The sequence below is a fragment of the Lampetra fluviatilis genome, chromosome 27, assembly GCF_964198595.1.
Source record: "Lampetra fluviatilis chromosome 27, kcLamFluv1.1, whole genome shotgun sequence".
NCBI lineage: Eukaryota > Metazoa > Chordata > Hyperoartia > Petromyzontiformes > Petromyzontidae > Lampetra > Lampetra fluviatilis.
The window spans coordinates 12,865,177-12,882,618 of NC_136301.1; the positions used below are offsets into that span (position 1 = coordinate 12,865,177).

General features: G+C 53.3%; 1 protein-coding gene across 1 annotated transcript; it reads right to left on the reverse strand.

Annotated features, from left to right (window-relative positions):
* Positions 1–228: 228 nt before the first annotated feature.
* LOC144942592 (myosin light chain 5-like) lies at positions 229–9,138 on the reverse strand. The gene is made up of 7 exons (XM_078869439.1): positions 9,108–9,138; positions 7,815–7,913; positions 7,015–7,090; positions 4,719–4,823; positions 3,944–4,022; positions 2,890–2,938; positions 229–583 (listed from the first exon to the last, which is right to left on the reverse strand). The coding sequence occupies exons 1-7, from the start codon at positions 9,108–9,110 to the stop codon at positions 482–484; spliced, it is 513 nt and encodes a 170-aa protein (XP_078725565.1). The 5' UTR covers positions 9,111–9,138; the 3' UTR covers positions 229–481.
* Positions 9,139–17,442: the final 8,304 nt, after the last annotated feature.

Here is a 17,442-nt window from a genome sequence, read left to right on the forward strand (position 1 = left end):
CACAATCTGGGCGCGTTATAAATGTCATCATCTGCCAGTCATCTCGGTCAGTCAACCCACGGCACCTTGATCTGTTCCGTGACTTGCCAGCGGGCCTTCGACACTGCACGTGGCCTCAAAGCGCACCTAGCATGGTACAAGCGCCGTGGTGACGTCACCGCCACTTATTGGTGAACGGCGCTTGTTGTTGTGCTTGTCACCTCACTCATGGACCCACACACGGCAGCTTTAATATACTTTATTCACGTCTCCTTCACAATGGTGACTAGCGATTGGTGGTGATGGAGATGATCGTGTTGTTTAAGGTGATGGTGGTCATGAAGGTGATGACAGTGGTGGTGTTTGTGCTGTTGGTAAGAGTGGTGGTAATTTATCGTGACAGTGGTGATGAAAATTATGATGATGATGATGATGGTGGTGATAATGTTGGTGAAGCTGATGGTGATGCTTATGAGGGTGACGATGGTGGGTGGTGATGCCATCACTCCTCCTTCTCCTCTCCGTGCGTGATGATATAGCACAAGGATTTGTAGTCAAGATGGCCTGCTGGGTCAATGGGTGCCATGCTGCACATCTGGTCTGCCTGTGTGATATCAACATCACCACCACATTAACATCATCGCATCAACATCACCACTATATTCACAGCATCACATCAACATCACACCATGACATCATCAACATCATTGCCACGTAACATTAACACCACCACAATTTTATATCATCGTCACCACTAACATCGCAAGAACATGCACCGACAAACATTATCCACTTAATTGTCAGTGATGTCACCGCAGCTTTTGTGCCAGGCTAGGTGTGTGGTGTGTTGCGTTTGTGATGAGTGTATGCCATGAGGGTGTGTTTGTGTGATGAGGTGTGTTGTGTTTGTTCTTCGTGCTTTCGGAGTCCCTGACCCTCTGCTCATGATCTTTAAGGACCTTCATGATGGTGAGCGGGCCCGGGAAAAACTACGTGGCCGGGAGTCAGAGCCATTCCCTGTACACCTTGGCGTGCGACAGGGATGTCCTCTGGCTCCCACATTATTTAACATCTAGTTTGTGAAGCCTTCAATAGCTGTACCGGGAGAATTTCCATTTGGTACAGATATAATGGGAGGCTGATCGATGCCCGGGTGCGCTCAAGGGATGGCTCCCTATTGGTCAATCACGTTATGTATGCCGATGATTTGGTAATAGCTGCTCATTCAGAGGAGGAGTTGGAGACGCTGCTGCTGAGACTGGAGCGTGCCACTAAGAGGTGGGGCCTTACCATCAGCCCCACCAAAACTAAGCACCTGCCTGGGTATTTTGTACCATCGGACACTCCACCCACACAACTCCCAATCGGTGATGGGGCAGTTGTGGAGAGAGTGGAGAGTTTCCCATACCTGGCAGTGTGCTTATGGCCGGCACCAGTTTAACAGCAGAGGTCTCATTCCGAAGCGACAATATCTTTTCATCGGTTTCGTAACGCTGTGTGGAAGCTACCTGGTCTGTCGCTCCGCACGACGCTTCAGGTCTTCTCGGCCACAGTCATTCCCTCCCTTCTCTATGCTTGCGAAACGTGGACCCCCCTAATGGAGCATCTTCGCCGGTTAGAAACATTTAGGCTGGCCTGCCTACGATCTATCCTGGGTTTAACCAGGCTAGATTGTGTGAGGAGCTCACAAATCCTTGAAAGATCTGGGCAAAGTCCCATCGGTGAGCTCCTCTGGCAGGCAAGGCTGCATTGGCTGGGTCATGTAGTCCGCATGCCCAGCCACCGCATGCCTAAATAGCTTTTGTTCGGCCGGATCGAGGGGGCTAAACGGGCGCGGCACGGGCTAGAGAAGAGATGGAGTGATGTGGTATAGGAGGACGTGGAGCTGAGTGGACTTGCCGATGACTGGTACCAGCGGTGTCAAGATCGGCCTCTGTGGAGGAGGCTCGTGAAGGACGCTACTGGGCAGTTGGAGGCAGTCGCCCTCCAACAACAACGGAGGGCAGAGGAGCGACGCTCACAACAACGAGCGGAGCGCCGGGTGGCTAAAGCACAGCAAGTTGGCACAGTAGGGGGCACAGGTGGCGCATCAGCCACTCGTCTCAGTCAGTCGACCCGTGGCACCTGGGTCTGCCCCGTGACCTCCTGCCAGCAGGCGTTCGACATTTCACGTGGCCTCAAGGTGCACATGGCCTGGCACAAGCGTCGTGGTGACGTCACCGCCACTTAGTGGCGAATGGCGGTTGTTGTTGTGTTTGTGTGATGAGGTGTGACGAGGTGTGTTGTGTGACGAGGTGTGTTGTGACGAGGTGTGTTGTGACGAGGTGTGTTGTGTGTTGTGTGAAGAGGTGTGTTGTGACGAGGTGTGTTGTGACGAGGTGTGTTGTGACGAGGTGTGTTGTGTGTTTGTGTGACGAGGTGTGTTGTGACGAGGTGTGTTGTGTGTTGTGACGAGGTGTGTTGTGTGTTTGTGTGACGAGGTGTGTTGTGACGAGGTGTGTTGTGTGTTTGTGTGACGAAGTGTGTTGTGTGTTGTGACGAGGTGTGTTGTGTGTTTGTGTGACGAGGTGTGTTGTGACGAGGTGTGTTGTGTGTTGTGTGACGAGGTGTGTTGTGACGAGGTGTGTTGTGTGACGAGGTGTGTTGTGTGTTTGTGTGACGAGGTGTGTTGTGTGTTGTGTGACGAGGTGTGATGAGGTGTGTTGTGACGAGGTGTGTTGTGACGAGGTGTGACGAGGTGTGTTGTGACGAGGTGTGTTGTGTGTTGTGACGAGGTGTGTTGTGACGAGGTGTGTTGTGTGTTGTGACGAGGTGTGTTGTGACGAGGTGTGTTGTGTGTTGTGTGACGAGGTGTGTTGTGACAAGGTGTGTTGTGACGAGGTGTGTTGTGACGTCATCGTGTTGCATCACCTCTGTGGCTGTGAACCTGTCGGCTTGTGTCATGAGCAGTCTCTTCATTCTGAGTGAAACAACAAAGACAAAGATCCCCCGTGTAGCCCTCAACACATTAGGGGCAAGTGCTGTTAGCGAGCACCTATGAAGGCCGGCACGGCACACGAGGGGGTGGGTGGTCAGAACCACGCCCGACCGCCTTTGTCTCTCCAGTATCGATACTTACACAACTCACCAGGCTCTCAGTCAAGACTGGTTCAGATAATCGTCACAACACAAACATCACGTGACAACAACAACAACACACACCTGGAGGTGATGGTGTTGTTAGTGGTGTGATGATGAGTTACACTCTGGCAATGACAAGGTGACGGTGTTGACACGATGGTGATGATGTTAATGATGGTGATGATGTTGGTGATGTTGGTGATAGTGATAATGTTGGTGATGGTGATGATGTTGGTGATGGTGATGATGGTGATGATGTTAATGATGGTGATGATGGTAATGATGGTGATGGTGGTGATGATGGTGATGATGTTGGTGATGGTGATGATGTTAATGATGGTGATGATGTTAATGATGGTGATGATGGTAATGATGGTGATGGTGGTGATGATGGTGATGATGATGTTGGTGATGGTGATGATGTTAATGATGGTGATGATGTTAATGATGGTGATGATGTTAATGATGGTGATGATTTGGTGATGGTGATGATGTTAATGATGGTGATGATGTTAATGATGGTGATGATGGTAATGATGGTGATGGTGGTGATGATGGTGATGATGATGTTGGTGATGGTGATGATGTTAATGATGGTGATGATGTTAATGATGGTGATGGTGTTAATGATGGTGATGGTGGTGATGATGGTGATGGTGGTGATGATGGTGATGATGATGTTAATGATGGTGATGATGTTAATGATGGTGATGGTGGTGATGATGGTGATGGTGGTGATGATGGTGATGATGTTAATGATGGTGATGGTGGTAATGATGGTGATGATGGTAATGATGGTGATGGTGGTGATGATCATAGTGTTGGTTCTGGTGTGTGGACGCACTCGTCTGCGTTGATGTGCCCTTGCCCATCGGGGTCGAAAATCTTGAACGCGTTCATGATGGTCTCCTCTGGGTCCGTGCCTGTGGGTGACAGCGGGGTCATAGTGAGGTCGGGGTGTGGTGGTGAGTAATGTGTAGTGTGAGTGGTGAGTGGTGAGTGATAGGTGTGCGTGGTGAGTGGTGAGCGTGGTGAGTGATAAGTGTGAGTGGTGAGTGGTGAGTGTGGTGAGTGATAAGTGTGAGTGGTGAGCATGGTGAGTGATAGGGGTGCGTGGTGTGCGTGGTGAGTGGTGAGTGTGGTGAGTGATAAGTGTGAGTGGTGAGTGGTGTGCGTGGTGAGTGATAGGTGTGCGTGGTGTACATGGTGAGTGGTGTGCGTGGTGAGTGGTGAGTGTGGTGAGTGGTGAGTGTGGTGAGTGATAGGTGGGAGTGGTGTACATGGTGAATGGTGTGCGTGGTGAGTGATAGGTGTGCGTGGTGTACATGGTGAGTGGTGTGCGTGGTGAGTGGTGAGTGTGGTGAGTGGTGAGTGTGGTGAGTGATAGGTGGGAGTGGTGTACATGGTGAGTGGTGTGCGTGGTGAGTGATAGGTGTGCGTGGTGAGTGGTGTGCGTGGTGAGTGGTGGTATGTGAGGTGAGAGTGGTGATTGCTTTGAGCGAGGCGAGTGAGGGGGGTGGTGAACGTGCCTTGAAAGGTGAGTGAGCGGGGTGAGTGTGTGATGTGGATGGTGAGTGGATGGTGAGGTGGATGGTGAGGTGGTGGTGGTGAGGAGTGACCGTTAAGCTTCTCCCCGAAGAGCGTGAGGAACATGGTGAAGTTCACGGGGCCGCTCGCCTCGGCCAACATCGAGGTCAGCTCCTCCTCCTGCACGTTCAGCTTGCCTGGAGACACGGGGGGACACACGGGGGGGACATGCGGCGGAGACACGGAGACAGCGAGAGACACGGGAGACACACGGAGATAGCGAGAGACACGGGGAGACACACGGAGATAGCGAGAGACACGGGGAGACACACGGAAACAGCGAAAGACACGGGGACAGCGAGAGACACGGGAGACACACGGAGACACACGGAGACACACGGAGACAGCGAGAGACACGGGAAAACACACGGAGACACACGGAGACAGCGAGAGACACGGGGAGATACATGGAGACAGCGAGAGACACGGGAGACACACGGAGACAGCGAGAGACACGGGGAGACATACAGAGACAGCGAGAAACACGGGAGACACACGGAGACAGCGAGAGACACGGGGAGATACATGGAGACAGCGAGAGACACGGGAGACACACGGAGACAGCGAGAGACACGGGGAGACATACAGAGACAGCGAGAAACACGGGAGACACACGGACACAGCGAGAGACACGGGGAGACACACGGAGACACACGGAGACAGCGAGAGACACGGGGAGATACACGGAGACAGCGAGAGACACGGGAGACACACGGAGACAGCGAGAGACACGGGGAGACATACAGAGACAGCGAGAGACACGGGAGACACACGGCAACAGCGAGAGACACGGGGAGACACGGAGACAGCGAGAGACACGGGAGACACACGGAGACAGCGAGAGACACGGGGACAGCGAGAGACACGGGGAGACACACGGAGACACACGGAGACAGCGAGAGACACGGGAGACACACGGGAACAGCGAGAGAGACGAGGAGAAACACGGACACACACGGAAACAGCGAGAGACACGGCGAGACACACGGAGACAGCGAGAGACACGGGAAACACACGGAGACAGCGAGAGACACGGGGAGACACACGGAGACAGCGAGAGACACGGAGATACAGCGAGAGACACGGGGAGACACACGGAGACAGCGAGAGACACGGGGACAGCGAGAGACACGGGAGACACGGCGAGACACACGGAGACAGCGAGAGACAAGGGAGACACACGGAGACAGCGAGAGACACGGGGAGACACACGGAGACAGCGAGAGACACGGAGACACGGGAAGACAGCGAGAGACACGGGGAGACACATGGAGACAGTGAGAGACACGGAGACACACGTGGACAGCGAGAGACACGAGGAGACACACGGAGACAGCGAGAAACACGGAGACACACGGAGACAGCGAGAGACACGGGGAGACACACGGAGACAGTGAGAGACACGGAGACAGCGAGAGACACGGGGAGCCACACGGAGACAGCGATAGACACGGAGACACACGGAGACAGCGAGAGACACACGGAGACAGCGAGAGACACAGGGAGACACATGGAGACAGCGAGAGACACGGGGAGACACACGGAGACAGCGAGAGACACACAGAGACATGGGGAGACACACGGAGACACACGGTGACAGCGAGAGACACAGGAAGACACACGGAGACAGCGAGAGACACGGAGACACACGGGGACAGCGAGAGACACGGGGAGACACACGGAGACAGCGAGAGACACGGGAGACACACGGAGACTGCGAGAGACACGGGGAGCCACACGGAGACAGCGAGAGACACGGAGACACGGAGACAGCGAGAGACACGGGGAGACACACGGAGACAGCGAGAGACACGGGGAGACACACGGAGACAGCGAGAGACACGGGAAGACACACGGAGACAGCGAGAGACACGGAGACACACGGAGACAGCGAGAGACACGGGGAAACACACAGAGACACACGGAGACAGCGAGAGACACGGGGAGACACACGGAGACACACGGAGACAGCGAGAGACACACGGAGACAGCGAGAGACACGGGGAAACACACGGAGACAGCGAGAGAGACACAGAGACACGGGGAGACACACGGCGAGACACACGGTGGCAGCGAGAGACACGGAGACACACGGAGACAGCGAGAGACACGGGGAGACACACGGAGACACACGGAGACAGCGAGAGACACGGGGAGACACACGGAGACACACGGAGACAGCGAGAGACACACGGAGACAGCGAGAGACACGGGGAAACACACGGAGACAGCGAGAGAGACACAGAGACATGGGGAGACACACGGGGAGACACACGGTGGCAGCTAGAGACACGGGAAGACACACGGAGACAGCGAGTCGAGACGCACCGAGGGAGGCGTACGTCTCCTTGAGGTCGGATTTTCCAATGGCTCCGTCACGATCCTGGTCAATCATCGTGAATGCCTGGGAGTCACCACCACCACAGACACACACAAACACACACACACAGACACACACACACACAGACACACACACACAGACACACACAGATACAGGCACAGACACACGCACAAACACACACACAGACACACACACAGACACACACAGACACACACACAGATACACAGACACACACACAGACACACACCGTGCTGCTGGTGTCGTGGTGATGTGTAGTGTGACGAGGTGTGTGTAGTGTGACGAGGTGTGTAGTGTGTGTGTAGTGTGGTGTGTGACGAGGTGTGTGTAGTGTGACGAGGTGTGTAGTGTGACGAAGTGTGTGGTAGTGGTGTGTGACGAGGTGTGTAGTGTGTGTGGTGTGTGACGAGGTGTGTAGTGTGTGTGGTGTGTGACGAGGTGTGTAGTGTGACGAGGTGTGTGTAGTGTGACGAGGTGTGTAGTGTAGTGTGTGACGAGGTGTGTAGTGTGACGAGGTGTGTAGTGTGACGAAGTGTGTGGTAGTGGTGGTGTGTGACGAGGTGTGGAGTGTGTGTGGTGTGTGACGAGGTGTGTAGTGTGTGTGGTGTGTGACGAGGTGTGTAGTGTGTGTGGTGTGTGACGAGGTGTGTAGTGTGTGTGTTGTGTGACCAGGTGTGTAGTGTGTGTGGTGTGTGACGAGGTGTGTGTAGTGTGACGAGGTATGTGACGAGGTGTGTGGTGATGGTTGTGGTGGTGCTGGGAAGTTCACCTCCTTGAACTCCTGGATCTGGTTCTGCTCGAACATGGAGAAGACGTTGGAGGAGGCTCGCTGCGGCTTCCCCTCCTTGCGGCGGCTCTTTCTGCTCGCCTGCAACAACAACCACCATCACATCAACAACTACCACCACAACAACAACCACAACATCAACAACCACCACCACAACAACCACATCCATAACAACAACCACCACCACAACATCAACAACTACCACCACAACAACCACATCCATAACAATAACCACCACCACATAAACAACCACAACAACCACCACCACCACCACATCAACAACAACCACTACAAGCACATCAACAATCACAACCACAATATCAACAACTACGCGCCTGCAACAACCACCGCAACCACCACACCACTACCATACAATCACAATTGGCATCACACTGCCACTACTACCACCACTACTACTTAAATCAGAAGCACCATCACATCACCACAACCATCAACCACCACCACAACTGGCACCTCTGCCACCACGAATAATTTCCCACGCGTGATCTCCGCCACTGCGGTGATGAGCTTCCGTGCGTGGCCAGGTTGCCTTCCCTGGTAAATGGAATATACACCAACACCACCACTACACTCATCATTACCAACACCACCACACTCATTACCAACACCACCACTACAACCACCATCGTGTCACACACACAATCAACCTCTACCACAAGCACCATCACAACCACCATCACCCCTACCACAAACACCATCACAACTGCTGCAACCATCAACAATCAACACAAACTACCATACCATCATATCTCATTACCACAATCACCATCACGTTACAACTACCACAAGCGGATAACACGTGACCACCACTATTGTTACCACCACATTCATCATCAATACCACCACACTCATCACCACCACCACACTCATCACCACCACCACCACACTCATCATTACCACCACCACACTCATCACCACCACCACCACACTCATCATCACCACCACCACCACACTCATCATTACCACCACACTCATCATCACCACCACCACACTCATCATTACCACCACCACACTCATCACCACCACCACCACCACACTCATCATCACCACCACCACCACCACACTCATCATTACCACCACCACCACACTCATCACCACCACCACCACACTCATCATCACCACCACCACCACCACACTCATCATCACCACCACCACACTCATCATTGCCACCACCACGACATTCATCATCCCCACAACACTCATCATTACCACCACCACCACCACACTCATCATCACCACCACCAAGGGGTTCACCATTGCGCGCTCGGTGCGTGCTGGAGGTCGCCTGTGGACGGTGACGAGGAGAGTGGGGAGCGACCTCTTATAGTGGCCTACGGGAGAGGGATCGGAGATTGGGGAGAGGGAGGAGAGAGGGAGGAGAGAGATGGGGCAGAGGGGAGGGAGTTGTAGGAAAGCAGATTGGAGATAAGGCGGGAGATGGAGAGGGGAAAGATTCAGAGAGGGGAGGGGAGGAGAGAGGTCAGAGTGGGAGAGGGAGGGGAAAGGTGATGGGAGAGGAGAGGAAATCACGGGGAGATGGAACAGAGGGGAAGATGGAGGGAGGAGGGCGGGGGCGCGTTGAGCGGGAAGGGAACGAGAGAGAGTCGAGGGAACGAGAGAGCTTGGGGAGAGAGGGAGGAGAGCGAATATTGGGGGAGAGGGTAAAAATGGGATGGCAATGGGGAAAGAGAAGTTGTGCCTTGCCATATAGCTCAGCGTTAAGCTGCTCTTCTACATCAGCGTGGGTTGTTCCGTCCATGTGAGCTGAAGCTGACGCCGGCCACCGCTGGCGGTGTTGGCGAGGCCCCTAAGGCCCATCCATCTGCCAACCTTCAGGCGTTCCATGTCACGCCACTAATCTTTCACCTTTGCTAACTCCCTCCTGCGTAATATTGAACAAAGGGACAGCGTCGACGCAGTGTTAACTCTCGCCGTGGTATTGGGGTTAGTTGATACATTTATAGTATCTGTTTCATTCGACATTAACATAATACGTACTATTTTTGCAAAAAATCTGTGGATTATTTTCCCATTCCCACTCTTTCAGTTGTTTTCTTGTTCTATTGTTTCCGAGATCCCAGTCACGGGTATCGATTGTTGTGTACATTTATGCCGGTCGCACGGATGCCTTTTCTTTAATCATTGTTGGAAAATATAAATACAATTTAGAAATCTGAAAAAAATCGAGATCAGTGGACGAATTGGGGGCGGGGAGATGGGGGGCAGAGGAAAGATCGTAGACGTGGAGGAGAGGGGGGCAGGGGGCTCATCGCGGCCTGCGCCAGGGCTGTCGGCGAGCTCCTATTAAGGCAGCGAGAGGCAGGGAGGGAGAGGAGTCGAGTCCCCACTCTCTCCTGCCTCTTCTGACTCCGCGTGCCGCTGACGATGTCGACCACTCCCAGGCACTCACTTCAGGCCGAGTGGACCTAGGGGAGAGACAGATACCGATAAGAGTTTCCACTCGTGGGCGGCCTGAAATGGAATCCGTGATAAGATGTAAAATAAACAAAGGTCCCCGGATAGCCTTTAACAGACTGTGGGGCAAGTGCTGTTCGCAAGCAGCGCCTATGAAGGTCGGCGCGGCACACGAGGGGATGGGTGGCCAGCCCCACGCCCGACCACCTTTGTCTCCCTAGTTACGATGTTTACACACCACACCAGATACTCATTTGAGGCTAAGTCGACCTAGGGGAAGCCAAGAACCGATTCAGATAATAGTAACTGGTGTTAGCCGTGAACAGGAATTGACCCCGGGCCGCCGGGTTCGTAGCGCATTCTGCTAACCGCTGCACTACCACTCCCTATACACACACACACACCTTGACACACCTACACACCCCACACACCCCACACACACCTATACACACACACACCTTGAGACACCTCATACACCCCACACACCACACACACACCTATACACACACACCTTGACACACCGGAACACACCTACACACCTCATACACCCCACACACACCTATACACACACACCTTGACACACCTTGACACACCTCATACACCCCACACACCCCTATACACACCTATACACACGCACACCTTGACACACCTCATACATCCTCACACCCCACACACACCTATACACACACACCTTGACACACCGGAACACACCTACACCCCTCATACACCCCACACCCACCTATACACATACACACCTATGCACACCTGCAAACCCCACACACCCCTACAAACCCCACATACACCACACAACCCTATGCACACCAACACAAACCACGTACTCCTATACACCCCTACACACACCCCACACACCCAAACACACCTGACATACACCCAACACACCCCTACGCACACTCCACACACCCCTACACACCCACACAACCTACAAAGTGACGGTGACGTCACCACGGCGCCTGTGCCAGGCTATATGCACTTTGAGGTCACGTGAAGTGTCGAAGGCTCGCAGACAGGAGGCCTCGGGACAGAGCAAGGTGCCATGGGTTGGCTGACTGAGATGACTGGTAGACCCCACCGTGCTAAAGTGCTGCATTTTAGCCGCATGGCGCTCCGCTCGTTGTCATGAGCGTCGCTCCTCTGCCCTCCATTGTTGCTGAAGGGTGACTGCCTCTAACTGCCCAGTCGCGTCCTTCACGAGCCTCCTCCATAGAGGCCGATCTTGACACTGCTGGGATCAGTCATCTACAAGTCCACTCAGCTCCACATCCTCCTTGCAGCATCAGTCCATCTCTTTAGCCCGTGCCGCGCCCATTTAGCCTCCTTTATCCGGCCAAACAGATGCCGATTGGGCATGCGATGGCTGGCCATACGGGCGACACGACCCAGTGAATGCAGCCTTGCCTGCCGAAGGAGCTCAGAGATGATGGGACTGTTTACAGATCTTTGAAGGATGTGTGAGCTTCTCACACTGTAAACCAAACTGGTTAAACCCATTATAGATCGTTGGCAGGCCAGCCTGAATGTTTCAAATTGGCGCAGATGGAACACCGCCACACAAACATGCGACACAACTGACACCCGCAGGCGTGCGCTGGCGCGCGTCTCCCACACGCGCACTGCGATAAGGGCGAGTGGGTGAGCGAGCCCGCAGTATTGATAAGCGGCGTTGGCTTCACGTAGATACCGCTCCAGTCCACTACCACTTTTTACCAGATAAGTAAGGGCCACTGAGCTGCTATACAGCTCTTGTTCAAAAGCGACCTGGCCACAAATGGCAGCTCAACGAAGTGGCTTATCGTGTGGACATTTCTTGGAAGCCAACTACTCTAAACGCACATTTCTAAATATGGAGTAAAAATCGGAGGAGCCGGAGAAAAATGCATGTGACCATGGGGAGAACGTGCGAACTCCAAAAATAACGCGGCGTCAGAGTCGGGATCCAACCCACGTAGCTGTTGCAAACTCGGCGAGCGAATTCAAATCTCTCCACCACCATCACAGACCAGCGACCACACCCAGCACAGGTACCTCACACAAAGACAAAGATCCCCCGTCTAGACTCGACACACGTTTAGGGCAAGTACTGTTAGCGAGCACCTATGAAGGTCGGCACAGTGGACGAGTGGGTGGATGACCACCACCACGCCCCACCCGCCTCTGTCAAGAAAAGGAATCCGTGACAAAGCCTTTGTCACCATTGGAACCTCATTTGCCAGTAGCAAAATATGATAATTGTTTTTTTACCCTTTTATCTGGCAACAAAACTGACACTTTTTTTACAAGGAGTCATGTTTGCATTGACCACAATACCTGCAGTCATATTTTGCTACTGGCAAATGAGGTTCCAATGGTGTAAATGCTTACCCCGAGCTCTCATACTCTGATGGTGCATTGTCCTTGAGTTGTGCGCCTTTTGGCGTCTTCTGGTCCAACACCATGTGAGACTAGGCTCTAAAGAAAGCTGTCTCGGGTCCAATCAATTTCAAGGACAGTGCATACATTATCAGAGTTATGTGTTTTTTTGTTTGCATTCCGACTGCAGGTATTGTGGTCAATGCAAACATGACTCCTTGTAAAAAAGATGTCAGTTTTGTTGCCAGATAAAAGGGTAAAAACACAATTCTCATTATTAAAGCCTTTGTCGTTGCAGCACCAACTTTTTAGAATAACCCTGTTTCATCCTTTAACATCGTAAATCTTCCTTCAAAAATACATAGAGCCGAAGATTAGTGCTGGATGCAACTGCATTTGCAAATGTGGTTTATAACTTTCATCTTTACCCGTGTTTCGATCGTATAAAACAATTTAGTGCAATTTTATTGAGGGACTATGTGTTGTTGTCTTGCTGTGGTCTGGGACTGTTTTGCTGTTGTTTTGCTGCCTTGCCCATGCTGAGGAATTGGTGTACTTATACAATTTGAACTTATATACTTCATCTATTTTGTGCCTGTATTTTTTTGATCGAGTTCCTGTTCTATACCTTACACTCTGATGGTTTCTTTTGTATCGTTTGTCCTGCCCCAACCGGACATCTGTGAAACAGCTTTATAGCTCATCGGATTTCTCCAGGACAAATAAAGATGCTGATTCTGAAATAAATATTCAATTCGGATTCTCCACAGTGGCGATGTTTACACACCACACTGGGTACTAATGTAATAAACGACTTCCACGGCGACTCTTGACTGGTGTCTTTTATTCAACAGAATGCCTGCACAGCTCCAAGCTCTCTCTCTCTCTCTGGGTAGTTCCTTCCCCCGCTGCCTTGACGATCCGTCTCCGTCGTTTACTAATCCAAGCTCATTGACATGTTAATTTCTCCAGCCCCCACCCGTCCCTGCACCCCACAAACCCTCCCCCCTCTCCCCTGAACTCCTGCAGCCACGACTCTACAAACCCCTTATCCCCCCCTCCCGTGCCTATATAAAGCCACAACAGCAGATTATTCCTTCTCACCTGATGACGGACGCTTGTGTTGCGACCGAAGCGTCGTGTTCTTTAATTATTTTTTCTATCTACGTGACTTTACCGAAAGAACCAGAGAGTATGGCTCGCGTTAAATAATGTGGGAGCCAGAGAGCATCCTTGTCGCACGCAAAGGTGAGCAGGGAATAGCTCTGACGCCTGGCCATGGAGCTTTACCTCGGCCTGCCCACCACAACGAAGGTCCTTAATGATTGTGAGCAGAGGCACTCCAAAAGCACGATGAATAACCCAGAGCCCAGACTTTTATTGACCAGATCAATAAAGCAGAGATGTAGGTCCTGTTGGAATTCCCTACACCTCGACTATAGCAAACGGAGAGAAAATATGGCATCATGTGGGGGCCGACGTCTGCCTCCCTGCTCCCTGCGAGCGGGTGGAGCGCGACGCCCCCCCTCCACTCCCCCCTCCTCCTCGTCGGCCGCCTCTCGCCGGGCCCCAGCCGATTGGGTGATCGGCACCCCGCGCCAGCGCCCTCTCTGAGGGACATCGCTCACTGTCTGGCTCACCACCGCCCGGGGTTATCGCGCACGCGCCCACGGACACCACCACCAAAAGCGAACGCGGTGGCGTGCACACTCGCACCCCTGCAGGCGCTCGTTTTACACAAAGGCTCGCGCTAAAGAGCTGAATGAATAGGCACGCGTCCCTCCGGGTGGCTAAGCCCTCATCCGCTCGCACACCAAGGCTAGCGTTAAAGGGCTGCGCGAATTTGCGCGCGCCTCGCCGTTAATGCTATTGTCGCTGTGTAAACGCGCTGTGTAAATGCGCAGTGTTAACGTGCTGTGTAAACGCGTGGTGTTAACGTGCTGTGTTAACGCGCTGTGTAAACGTGCTGTGTTAACGCGCTGTGTAAACGTGCTGTGTAAACGCGCTGTGTAAACGCGCTGTGTAAACGTGCTGTGTTAACGTGCTGTGTAAACGCGCTGTGTAAATGCGCTGTGTTAACGCGCTGTGTAAACGTGCTGTGTTAACGCGCTGTGTTAACGTGCTGTGTAAATGTGCTGTGTAAACGTGCTGTGTTAACGTGCTGTGTTAACGCGCTGTGTAAACGCGCTGTATAAACGCGCTGTGTTAACGCGCTGTGTAAACGCGCGGTGTTAACGTGCTGTGTTAACGTGCTGTGTAAACGCGCTGTGTAAATGCGCTGTGTTAACGCGCTGTGTAAAGGCGCTGTGTAAACGCGCTGTGTAAACGCGCTGTGTTAACGCGCTGTGTAAACGCGCTGTGTTAACGCGCTGTGTAAACGCGCTGTGTAAACGCGCTGTGTAAACGCGCTGTGTAAACGCGCTGTGTAAACGCGCTGTGTTAACGCGCTGTGTTAACGCGCTGTGTAAACGCGCTGTGTAAACGCGCTGTGTAAACGCGCTGTGTAAAGGCGCTGTGTAAACGCGCTGTGTAAACGCGCTGTGTTAACGCGCTGTGTAAACGCGCTGTGTAAACGCGCTGTGTTAACGCGCTGTGTAAACGCGCTGTGTAAACGCGCTGTGTTAACGCGCTGTGTAAACGCGCTGTGTTAGCGTGCTGTGTTAACGTGCTGTGTAAACGCGCTGTGTAAACGTGCTGTGTTAACGCGCTGTGTTAACGCCCTGTGTAAACGCGCTGTGTAAACGTGCTGTGTTAACGCGCTGTGTAAACGCGCTGTGTTAATGCGCTGTGTAACCGTGCTGTGTAAACGCGCTGTGTAAACGCGCTGTGTAAACGCGCTGTGTAAACGCGCTGTGTAAACGTGCTGTGTTAACGCGCTGTGTAAACGCGCTGTGTAAACGCGCTGTGTTAACGCGCTGTGTAAACGTGCTGTGTTGACGCGCTGTGTTGACGCGCTGTGAAAACGCGCTGTGTAAACGTGCTGTGTTAACGCGCTGTGTAAACGCGCTGTGTAAACGCGCTGTGTTGACGCACTGTGTTGACGCGCTGTGTTGACGCGCTGTGCAAACGCGCTGCGTAAACGTGCTGTGTTAACGCGCTGTGTAAACGTGCTGTGTTAACGCGCTGTGTTAACGCGCTGTGTAAACGCGCTGTGTTAACGCGCTGTGTAAATGCGCTGTGTTAACGCGCTGTGTAAACGCGCCGTGTTAAATCGCTGTGTAAACGCGCTGTGTAAACGTGCTGTGTAAACGCGCTGTGTAAACGCGCTGTGTAAACGCGCTGTGTAAACGCACTGTGTTAACGCGCTGTGTAAACGCACTGTGTTAACGCTCTGTGTAAATGCGCTGTGTTAACGCGCTGTGTAAACGCGCTGTGTTAAATCGCTGTGTAAACGCGCTGTGTAAACACGCTGTGTAAATGCGCTGTGTTAACGCGCTGTGTAAATGCGCTGTGTTAACGCGCTGTGTAAACGTGCTGTGTTAACACGCGCGAGCGCCGGCGAGCGGGTTTATCGCACCCTGCCCCCGCCCTCATTACTCACGCGGCACACTGCAGGCGCTCGTTTTTCACACACGCTCGCATAAACACGCGTGAGCATCGGTGGCTCACACACACGCTCAAATCATCAACACCACGCCGACACTACAGCCCTGCGCTCGCTCTGTCGCGCACCACCGTCTCCCCGTGCAGTCGCACCACACGCAAATCACCGAGGTTCTACCCACACACACAAAAATCACACTGCACGATACTCTGAACTAAAGTTAGTTAATGGCACAAATACACCCTACATGGAGGGGGAATATTTCGCAAGAAGGGCTTAGCCTGATTCTGCCTACGAACCCAAGCGTTCTACCACGTACCTCGAAGCTCGACTCACGGCGTTGCGCGGACACTGTGAGAGTCAGAGAGAGAAGGACGAGCGACAACCTCACCAATCACTGTGTGATGCCGCCGCCGCGAAGCCGCTCAGCGGGTGCCCCATCTACAACCTCGCCACCACCAAGCGACGGGGCCGACCCCGCTTCCCCCTCACCACCCCCTACATAAACACACCCTCACACATTTCACCCCCATAGACCTCCGAGGGGAGGTCACCTGGCCAACAGGTTTTCACCCGAAAGCCCTCATAGGGATAATCTTCACGGTTTCCTGCGGCAAGGGAATTGGGCGACCTCCCCCGATGCTAAGTCGCACCACGGCGCTGTGACCTGGGTTGAGATTGCATGGTCATGGCGGGGGCTGTCCAGCCACCATGGTTGAAACGCACCCCCCCCCCCCACACACGGATCGGCAAGGCAGGCAGGGGGGGACGCAGCCATGAACGAGGGGAGAAGCCAGGGTGGACGGCTGATTGGCATAGCGGGTGTGCTCGGGGACCGCCACCACGCAGCAGCCCGTGGCGAGCCCTTTGTTACGGAAACCGCGGCTGATTAGCATAGCAAAAGCGCACGTGGACCGGCGCCGCAGCCAGCGGGGGCCCATTGTTAGGGAAACCGGGAGTGCGGCTGAACCGGTATGGCGACCCGATTGGCCGAGAAGGCCCTCGGGTCGGCTTTCTTTGATGTAGGTTAACGATAAAAGGGGGGCGCAGAAAGGTAGAGCGCTCTCTTGCTCCAAAAGTCTGCCCTCGGGACGGTCTCCAGTTCGGCCACTCGAATGTACGTGTGACGCGTCGAGGTGAGCAGCGAGGACGAGACCACCGGAACATCGTAAGCATCTAACTGTGAGTAAGATGAGAGAGAGTGTTGGGATTGAGTCTAGGGAAACCAACACCGCTTAGAGTCCATCAAATTAGATAAATCGG